The sequence below is a fragment of the Calidris pugnax genome, unplaced genomic scaffold (genome assembly GCF_001431845.1).
Source record: "Calidris pugnax isolate Ruff unplaced genomic scaffold, ASM143184v1 scaffold138, whole genome shotgun sequence".
NCBI classification, from domain to species: Eukaryota; Metazoa; Chordata; class Aves; order Charadriiformes; family Scolopacidae; genus Calidris; species Calidris pugnax.
In genome coordinates this window covers 183,092-193,371 of record NW_015090858.1, presented here as the reverse complement: position 1 = coordinate 193,371, position 10,280 = coordinate 183,092, and the positions used below count along the sequence as shown (strand labels likewise).

At 40.6% G+C, this 10,280-nt stretch overlaps 1 protein-coding gene across 2 annotated transcripts; it reads left to right on the top strand.

Moving 5' to 3' along the window:
- The first annotated feature begins 31 nt into the window (after window positions 1-31).
- CHEK2 (checkpoint kinase 2) lies at window positions 32-9,979 on the top strand. Of its 2 annotated transcripts, none has more exons than XM_014943961.1 (15): window positions 32-426; window positions 1,348-1,602; window positions 2,040-2,164; window positions 2,450-2,597; window positions 3,056-3,146; window positions 3,530-3,638; window positions 4,314-4,367; window positions 5,127-5,188; window positions 5,760-5,859; window positions 6,634-6,720; window positions 7,483-7,646; window positions 7,861-7,976; window positions 8,465-8,550; window positions 9,057-9,137; window positions 9,743-9,979. In XM_014943961.1, the coding sequence occupies exons 2-15, from the start codon at window positions 1,353-1,355 to the stop codon at window positions 9,836-9,838; spliced, it is 1,569 nt and encodes a 522-aa protein (XP_014799447.1). In that variant the 5' UTR covers window positions 32-426; window positions 1,348-1,352; the 3' UTR covers window positions 9,839-9,979. The 2 variants fall into 2 exon arrangements, with proteins under 2 accessions (XP_014799447.1, XP_014799448.1); XM_014943962.1 differs by having other exon boundaries at window positions 9,641-9,976.
- The last annotated feature ends 301 nt before the right edge of the window (window positions 9,980-10,280 follow it).

Sequence of the window (10,280 nt, the reverse complement as noted above, 5' to 3'; positions counted from 1 at the left end):
CCCCTCAGCGCCGGGGCCGGTACTGGCGGGGAGGGCGCTGACAGAAAGCGCTCCCGGCAGTGCCGCGGCCCGGTTTTCCTCGCCGCCACCGCGTCCTGCCCGCCCGCGGCTCCGCTCCCCGCAGGTGTGGAGTGTCCGCTGTCGGCCCGGCCCCGCCGCCTGAGCGCCTCGCTTCCCCCCCTCCCTCCCCCTTCCTCCCTTTTCCCTCCTTCCCCCCTTTCCCTCCTTTCTTTCCTTCTCCTCTTTCTTTCCTTCCCCCTTTCCCTTCCTTCCCGTCTTTCCTTCCCTTCACCCCTTTCCTTTCCTTCCCCCCTTCCCTTCCTTCCCCCCGCCGGCGTGGCTGAACTCCTCCCTACAAAAAGCCACACAGAAAGTGCCCAGAGCCCTATGGTGTGTTTATGGCTAATCATGAACTGTAACAAACGGGTAAGGAGGCTTAAATTAGTCTGGGTGATAGATAGACCGAGCTTAAAACCCCAGAGGCACCGGGACAGTGGGGCGGGCAGGTGAGCGGGGGGGCCCAGGGGAGGGTGTCGGGCATTGCAGAGCCCCCCAGCACCAGGAACACGGGTGCTGCTGGAGAAAACCAGTTAAAGATGATTTATCTCCAAGATGAGGCTGGTTGATTGGTTTTTCTTAAGTGAGGAGAAACGCAGGACACTGCTGTAAGTCCCCCTGGCTTAGCAGGGCACGTAGATGCCATTTGTTGCCTTTTCTTGCTGCTGTCTTTGATGGCAACTGCTGGGGATGTGGTGTGTGTGCTTGAGTTTGCTGGTGTTTTGTACATTAATTACGTATAGGTGTGCCTTTTTTGTAAATAAAACTGCTGAATAAAACCTGCGTGGAAGAGATCTATGATAGAACTTATATTAAAGGAATATTCAGCCAAAACACCAAATTGGCTCCATCTGTGATAAATCTGTTGGGCACTTTCAGCATCAAGAAAACGTACTTCATTTTATTCTTCTTATGTTCTTATTTTTTCAGTTTTTCCCATGGTGTTTGGGAGCTGCAATGGTTGTTGCTCTGTGTGGGGATTCTGTCAGAGCGCGCTGCACATGCGTTTGTGAAATAAAGTGTGAGCCCTCAAGAGCTGATGTAAAATTCTGGGAATAAGATTTAACAGTTGTTTTAGAACCAGCAGAGGGAGCACCACATCCTTTTTTTAAAAAGGAAAAACAAGGATTTGCAAAAGCCTTGGGATTTGTGTGTCATCCACTCGTGCACACTTTGGTTGAAGGTTTTACTGATTTGAAGGCTGCGAACAGACTGGGCTGTTACCAGTACAGTGTGGGCATGTTTGTCAGGTTTGCTTTGCTGTAGTAACTTTAAACATTCTCTTTGAAGCCAACATGTCTCGAGAGACTGGAAGTGAAGCGCAGCAGTCTCAAGATACCCAACAGTCACAGAGTGGTACCGGTTCCTCTTCCAGCGGGTCGCAGAGCACTAGTCAGTCTTCCTCAAGTTCTGGTACCCTCAGTTCTTTGGACACTGTCCCCACTCAGGAGCTTCCATCGATCCCCGAGGACCAGGAACCTGAAGAGCTTGCTCCTCAGCCTTGGGGTCTGCTCTTTGCACTTGGAAAAGGTTTCAGCAACTGTGGTATGTGCATGCTCTAATAAGCCTCTTGGTTCGTTTTTAGTAGCTCAGAAAAGTTCTGAGCAGGTTGGTAGACAGCAGTGTCTTTTTCAAACTAAGTACAAGCAAATTTAGGTACAAGCTTGCAACTTTTGCAATAATTTTGTATTCCGTACTTAGAGGAATTCTGGGATATTCATGTACTTTGTTACCTGGTTTATTTTTCCACTTCATAACTTATTTTGTTTATGTATCAGAATTGTCTGGGTTGGAAGGGACCTTTAAGATCATTTAGAGCACAGTGCTTTGTCTGAATTAAGACAAATAAACTTGATTGTATAGGAATAATCTTGTTTTTATTATCCTGCGTACTGTCATTTGGCATCATTCTGGAGTGCTCTGGTTAATAACCTCCTGCACTTGTGTGTGCTCTCTCTGCTTTACTTCCTTCTCCTCTACAGACTGTGTGAATGATGAATACTGGTTTGGAAGAGACAAAAGCTGTCATTATAGTTTTTCTAAGCTAGGATTGTCTGATACCAGCTTCTACCAAAACTATAGCAAGAAGCATTTCCGAATTTTCAGGGTAGGTGCTAAAACTGGTTGACTGTTTTTTTTCTGGTTTGGCATAATTGAAAAAGATTGGCTTTGGGAGGGGTGGATCGTAAAGAAATCGAACTTTAAGTACCTTCAGTGTTGACTCCTTTAATAAAATTCTTGGCAATACTCCCTTAACCCAGTTTATGAAATAGTAGTCTCATTAGCCTGATTTCCTGAGACAACAATAGTAAATTTCTGTAGTCTGTAATGGCCTTACAGCAAAGTATTTTTCCCCCTATTGTTACCTTTCCCTTTTTTTTTTGTCTTTGAGGAAATGGGTCCAAAAAATTCCTACGTTGCCTACATTGAAGACCACAGTGCAAATGGAACTTTTGTTAATAGAGAGCTCATTGGAAAAGGGAAGAGGCTTCCACTGACTCACAACTCCGAAATCGCACTCTCTGTACAGAGTAATAAGGGTAAAACATGCTGTAACATAAGTAGGTTCTTCATGTGTTGCCCCAGAAGTTGTTTCTGCAGTGATTTGAGTATTTTTCACACAAGCTGATCTTCATACGTGCTGTGAAATTGCAGTCAGGAATTGATGTTTTAGTACTTGCATAAAAATTACCCACCTCAACCCTAGAAAAAATGAAAAAAATGAAAAAAGAAGATTTGGACTAAACTGCATCAAGAACCACCTTACTAGAGTATAAACCTTTATAGGTGTTTTCCTATTTTTGAAAGACTTTTGTGCTGCAGTAGCTGTCTGTGTGGAGGTGGGAACAGGGGAAATAGACTTTTCAAGGGAAGTTGACAGCAGGCAGCATTTTATTAGTTATGTTGTTGACTAGAAAAGCTCAGGAAGCAGAGTTGTTTGTTATAACAAAAATGTTAGATTTAATAACAGGAAAATTATCTCCGTTTATCTTCCTAGTGTTTGTATTTTCTGATCTTACGGTGGATGATCAGTTGGTGTTTCCTAAGGAATTCAGAGAGAAATATATCATGTCGAAGACTTTGGGAAGGTAAACATCCTTCTTTTTGCAGTGTTAAGCTTTAATTTTGTTACTGTTTCAGTACTTTGTGCTGGAATTACTATCAGCCCCCCATCATCTCTGTAGCCCTCTGCTGTCCCCTCTCCAGCAGTTCCCTGTCCTTCTGGAACTGGGGAGCCCAGAACTGGTCCCAGTGCTCCAGATGGGGCCTCCCCAGGGCAGAGCAGAGGGGCAGGATGACCTCCCTCCACCTGCTGCTCACACTCTTCTTGATGCCCCCCAGGATGCCATTGGCCTTCTTGGCCACCAGGGCCCATTGCTGGCTCCTGGGCATCATTTCATTTTTCTGTAGCTGTTATGCAGGTTTTTGAATAGTATTTGTAAGGATTAACGTAGCTGTGCTTTTGTGTTAGCGGTGCCTGTGGAGAAGTCAAGCTGGCCTTTGAGAAGAGCACTTGTAACAAAGTTGCAGTAAAGATAATCAATAAACGGAAGTTCATGGCCAGTGGCATTCCAGAGACAGTAAGTGATTTTGTTTGTTTTTCTGCCTTTTGGCCATCTTGCAGTGGTCCTGGAAGGTTTGGTAATCTCTCTGCAACTGAAGGGGATTTTCTCACTTCATGTCTTCTGTGTGTAATTTCAAATGCCTTTTGATCTTGCAGAATGTATAGAATTCTGTAGGGAATGCTTGCTTTTGTTCCTTCACCACGTTTCATTATGTTCATGATTCAGGACTGTTTGTTAATGTGGTATATACGGAGGGTGGGGGGGAATCTTGCAGGGTTTATCTCCTAAAATGCATCTCATACACACACCATAGCCATCGAAGTCTGATTGAAAATTGACAAACTCTGCTAATTTTGTTGTATTCTCCACTATTATATTAAAGCACAACACCCGTATATGCTCACCAAGATTATTTTTTTTTTTTTTTAGTTTGGAAATTAGGTGGAGATTTCTAACCTGCAGTGAAATGACGTGTCTGGAGCAGTATCCTGCCAGACAGTGAGAGCAGACCTTTTGTTCAATTCACTGGAGGCACCTGATCAGTCTATGGAAAAAGATTTTAAGTTATGGGCACCTAAAGTAGCAAGGGACATGAAATGATGGCTTTTCTGGCACTGTTTCCTATTTGTGATGTGTCTTATTCCAGGACAGCACTGTCTTACCCAGTGTGTTATTTGATTCTTTTAATAGAACCCAGCTTTTAATATCAATACAGAGATTGAAATTTTGAAGAAAATAGATCATGTGAGTATTACTGTTCATTTTTTATTCATTTTTGCTGCCTACTGTTCTTCTGTAGTTCACTGACCTTAGTGTAGTAAATAAAGATCAATTCTATTTGGTTAGAAAATACCTTGAAGGATACATATAACTTTCCTTGTAAATATGTCTATGGAACATTTTTATTTTCCTTTTTTTAAGTATATTATGCCTTTACGGATTTGAGGTTTTAAAACTTTCAATTACTGAGACGTAAATTTGAGATGAAACTTCACAGAAGTTTCAACCTGAGCCACTGCTGTAGAAACCTTTCCTTGATGCGTGTTCTTGTAAATATTGCCAGATAACAAAATTTATAAATTGGATTCCACTGGCCATTTTTAAAAATTTGTATCCCCTCTGGCCCCTGCACACCCCCCCTGCTCCACAAAAGGCAGTGCTTTTACTTTAAGTAGAATATTTGCACAGCTTAACGAATGTTCCCTTGCTTCCCAATGTGCTATTGCATATAAAGAAAATACCTCATAACTGGAAAAAATAAGGCTACTCGTTGGGCTGTAGTCACCACAGGAGCTGGATGTGTTTGTGTGGGGAGGTACAGGGGAGAAGACAAAGGACTGAAATATTAAGTGTTTGCCAAAGCCTGCGGTGCTGGTCAGTTTTGTTCAGTTTATCTGGTTGAAATCATACTTAAATCAGAACTTTAGGATGATAATGGTAGTTTTTACAAATGATTGTACTTTTTAATGTGTGTTTGTGTTCCCCCCCTTTTTTTTTTATTAGCCTTGCTTAATCAAGATCAAAAACTTCTTTGAAGCAGAGGATTACTACATTGTTTTGGAACTGTAAGTAACTTGTTAGAAAGTAAACACATAAAATGAAATGTTTTCCATAGCCTCAAAGCACGTGTATAGTTCTGAACTCTGGGGTTTTTTGGTTGGTTGGTTTGGTTTTCCTTTTGCTGGACTCCACTATTCTCTGAAACCCCTGGAAAATTAGGAATTGGGGTTTTTTGGTTGGTTGGTTTGGTTTTTCTTTTGCTGGACTCCACTACTCTCTGAAACCCCTGGAAAATTAGGAACGGGGATAACCAGGGGAATAATCCTTCTGTGCTTTGAAGGCACTTAGTGCCTCGATAGCTGCCCACTCTGCTGCTCTTGTGCATCGCTGCTACTTTTTTGATTTTTGAGCTCATAAGAGGAGGCTGATCAAAAATCTTGTTAACTCCCAGGGAAGACTCAGGAGAATAGGCCTAGTTAGCAATGTGTGTGCTGTATTGAAGACATTGCTCACTCTTTTTCAGAAATATATTCCTTCTCTGCAGCCAGAATAGCCAAATGTTTTGGTCTCATTCTTGTCTAATGGGATTAATCCTCTGGAAGTAATACCTTGACTTGTTACCTGGATTTGTTTTAGGATGGAAGGAGGAGAATTGTATGACAGAGTGTCAAGGCCAATCAAGATGAAGGAAGCTACCTGCAAGTTGTATTTTTATCAGATGCTGCTGGCTGTAAAGGTAGATAATCGTGAATTCTACCAAGAAAAATATGGTCATGCATATGAATGTCAGTCAGATGAATCCTTCTGTCATCTGTCACTTCTAAAACCTGTGTGAGCAATCAGCACTGTGCTCTTAACGAGTTGGTTTAATGAGTTTTTTTACCTCACTGCAGCCAAAGAACATTCGAACACTCCTACTTCAGTCCCTGTTTCTATCACCGGGTTTTTTGACCCTTTTTCAGCCTCCAGCTCTTTGACACCTGAGGTGTTTGTCAGTTTGTCTGTTACTTAGCAGTGTGAGGCCTGTTGTGGCGTGGTGAATTTAACTCTCTTTGCACACTGAAACACAGACTTGTATTTAAGGGGGTACGACTGTACAGTAATAATGTAATACACTAAGAGAATGGAGAAAGAGAGATGGAAAACCAGAATTCCTACAAAGGCAGCGTAGAACTTTGGTCTTCCTTAGTTTTGTTGCTTTTACTGAGATGAAGAAAGAAGTTTAGCTTTTGAGTGAGTGGGAGGAAGGGAAGACCTTGCCAGGTCCATGTGCTGAGCTTGGATTGAGAGCTGACATTTGAAGCATCATGGTTTCTAAGGTCAGGGGGTTTTGTGGGTTTTTTTGTTTATTTGTTTAGGAAGTCATAAGCTCTGTAGTTTTAAATGCATACAGGCCTCTTACACAACCATTTCAGTTATCCTGCCATTGCTATGTGAAAAATTGGAAAGCTTACATACAAAAGAAGCGAATAGTCTGTTTTTCTTTGATTGTATGTCTGTGGACATCTAGTATCTTCATGACAATGGAATTATACACCGAGATCTAAAGCCGGAGAATGTGCTACTTTCATCTTCTGAAGAGACATGTCTTATAAAGGTAAGGAAACTTACATTTCTTCTTGTTTATGTAGAAATTTGGGAGTATTCCCTCCCATTCTTCTCAATATTCAGTTAAACATAGCAAAAAAAAAAATAATTATGGAATTAGTCATACAAACTATGAAGTAACTTAAAACATTGAGGGTTTTTTTTTCATAGTTTTAATTTTACTTTTATGGCTATTTCAGCCCATGCACTTACCTAAGAACAACTGAGAAATGTTGTGCTTGTCTAGCACTTAACTGAGTACGCAATTTCAAATGTTAAGACATATTTTTTTTCAATAAAATCTAAATTATTGAATTACAGACAGTGTTTCCACAAACACCCAGGCTGTATGGTGACAGAGTATTTTGTTGTTGTTTTGAGGAATTTAGGGTTGGGATTTTTTTTGTGGGTGGGTGGTTTTGGGTTTTTTTGTCACAGATAAAGACTAGATTTCTGCTAAACTGCTTATTTTTCAAGTAATCTCTTCTAATAAGCTGCAGTTCCTTTATTCTGTGGTTGTCCATTCACATCCAAATCTGAGAGTACTTTTTGCTAGTGTAAACTATGATTGTTGTATTTCTCCCTACTCCTCAGTTCTTGTTTACTGACCTACTTAGCAATATTTGGGATACATTTTTTTCATAGTCATGTACTGGAAGTGACTTGGAAAGAAGAAATTTAATGTTACCTCCTGATGTGTGTTGACAGTATGATATGTTGTGCTACAGTCAATCCGAATGTGTAATGTGGTGTTACCATTTTTAAATACAAGATTACAGATTTTGGACAATCCAAGATTCTTGGAGAAACTTCTCTTATGAAAACATTATGTGGTACTCCCACGTATCTTGCTCCTGAGGTTCTAAATTCACTTGGGACCACTGGATACAGCCGAGCTGTGGACTGCTGGAGTTTAGGAGTTATTCTTTTTGTATGGTAAGACCTTGTGGAGCTGCTCCCTTCATTGGGCAGTCGTTGACGTACATGGCTCGAGACTTGGCAACTTCAGTGTCTTTATTAGGAAGTGAAAGTGTGTTTAATACTATATGCGTTTTAAAGGCGCTACGATAGGTGCTTTAAAATGTGTGATTTTAGTGTTTCGTTCCCTGTGATAAAATCTATCCTATTTAACTTGTTTTCTTTCATGTAGCTTGTGTGGCTATCCCCCATTTAATGAGCAAAATACTCGACTGTCTCTGAAAGATCAGATCACTCGTGGAGAATACACCTTCATTTCAAAAGAATGGAAGCACGTCTCAGACACGGGTATGATCCCATGACAGTGGGGAGCAGAAGATCTCGCTCTTTTCTTGTCATTTTCGTTTTCCTTCACCTTCCTTTCAGCTGCATGGCACATTGCATGCTGATATGTTTAGTTTTTAAAGCAGTCTTTAAAAAAATTTCTTCGTATTTTTTTTAAGTTCAAAGTTCAAGCATTAGAAAGAGCAGATAAATTTTCATTGGAAAGATTTCTTAGCAATATTTAGCTTTATAAACGACAGAAGTATAAGGTTTGCAGGCACATAGGTCTGTTTTTCCTCTTTTCACTTTTTCTTCTGACTTTATCAAGCTGTACTACAAATTTTGCCTCGCTTAAAGATTCTGCAAGTGCTGAACCAAAAATGCCAGGAATTTATAGGATGTGTGTTAGAAGACACGTTGTTGCACATCGCTTTGGTGTATGCATATTGCAGAGCTTATTTTCAGGTAATGAATTTATCGATCGGATACTAACTAACTCTTTATTCTCTTAGCTTTGGACCTCGTGAAGAAGCTGTTAGTAGTGGATCCAAGCAAACGTCTTACAACAGAGGAAGCCTTAGAGCATCCTTGGCTTCAGGTCGGAATTGAGTCTTATTGGGTTGTTCTGGGGATAATGATGTAAATTCACCTCGATTGACCCTTGGCAACAGCCATAAAAAACTTGTATAGGAGATCTTCTTCTTCTCTTGGTCTCGTGATCTGTATTACATTGTCATAGAATAACAACAGCTCAAAGCAGCTTGGGCCCTTGCCACACTGCTCCTCACTGACCTCCATCCTGACACCGAGGTGCTGACCACCGTTCTCTGGGTGCCAGTTCCTTGTCCATGGAATAGTCCATCCATCCAACCCAGACCTCTCCAATGTAGGCAGAAGGATCACTCCATCATAGAAAGCTCCGAGGTCGATCAGGCAAGATTTGCCCTTGGTGAAGCCATAGAAGGAAGGTGTTTATTTGGGGGGCAACCTCCTTTTCTCCTTTATTCATTCATTCTATAATTGCTGGCCCATTTCATTAGCCAAAATGTAGGTTTTTCCTTAAATATTCCATGTACTACTTGGAGTTACTGCTTTTTTTCGCAGGATGAGGATATGAAGAATACATTTCAAAAGCTGCTTGCTCAGACACATACCAGTATGGATCCACCCCAAACATCAAAAATGGTATGTGCAACAGATTATTTCAATACTTGATGCATAGAGAAATGAGATTTCAAAGTAAATCATAATAAGAAAATCAGTTAATTTTGAGAACTTAGATAAACATGTGTTTTGGCTGAATTAATTTGTCTGTTAATGATCTCTGCTTTCTGAGTAGAAGCAATGGACTTCTGTGCTTTGGCAAGACATAAATAAGACTTTATTTAAATGTACAGAAACAATCTCCGAGGCTTTAAAGGATTATCCTTATATTTAAAATTAAATTGTTGAACGTGTATATTTTGATGGATTCAAGTCACGAGTGATTAGTGTTCAAGGAAAAATTCTCATGTTAGTGAAAGTTTAGAAATGGTATTGTGACATTCATTACCAGATGCTAATTAGGAGAATTGTAAACAGTAGTGGAAGCTTAAGCTGGGGGCAGTGTCGTATATGAGAAGGATCAAAAATAATTAGATAGATCTTGGTAGAGAAACTTTTTAGACGTGTTGCTTTTTTGGTCACAGAAAGGAGGCTTTACCCAGCATCTGTAATTCTGGAGGAAGCAGAGCAGTCAGGCTCTGTCTCACCTGATTTAATGCAGCCACCCTGCGGTGTCTTTCTTTTAGCCAACCACCTCAAGAAAGCGTCTCCACGAAAAAGAGGAAGAATCTGGCCCTTCTAAGCATGCTGCTCCTTCTACATCGTTTCGGAAAATGATGTGAAAAAAAGAGAAAATGACTTTTGATAATTATGGCTTTTTTATGGAAAGCGGAATATTTTTTTTTATTTAAGAGAAATCTTAATAATGGAATAACTCTTGAAGGTGCAACTGATAAATAAAGATAACTTTGTAAGATTGATGTGAGTGCTCTGTGTGCGTGAGAATCTACACAAACAGTCTTGTTCCGCTTCGCCCCGCGCTCTGACACGAGGAGAGGATCACAAAAACTCGTGAATGAAGTTATTAAAAGTTATTAAAAAATTTGTAGGCTTGCTTCACCACCACCTACATTCTATGGTACATCTTCTGGTTAGAAGCACTTACTGTAAATTGATTTGGAAAGAATAAAGCCTAATGTGTTATGAGATAAAGTGATGTCAAGTAGGAATTAAGACACACATGACTGGGGTGCTCCCATGTGTGCCTGTTGCAGAGATCTTGTG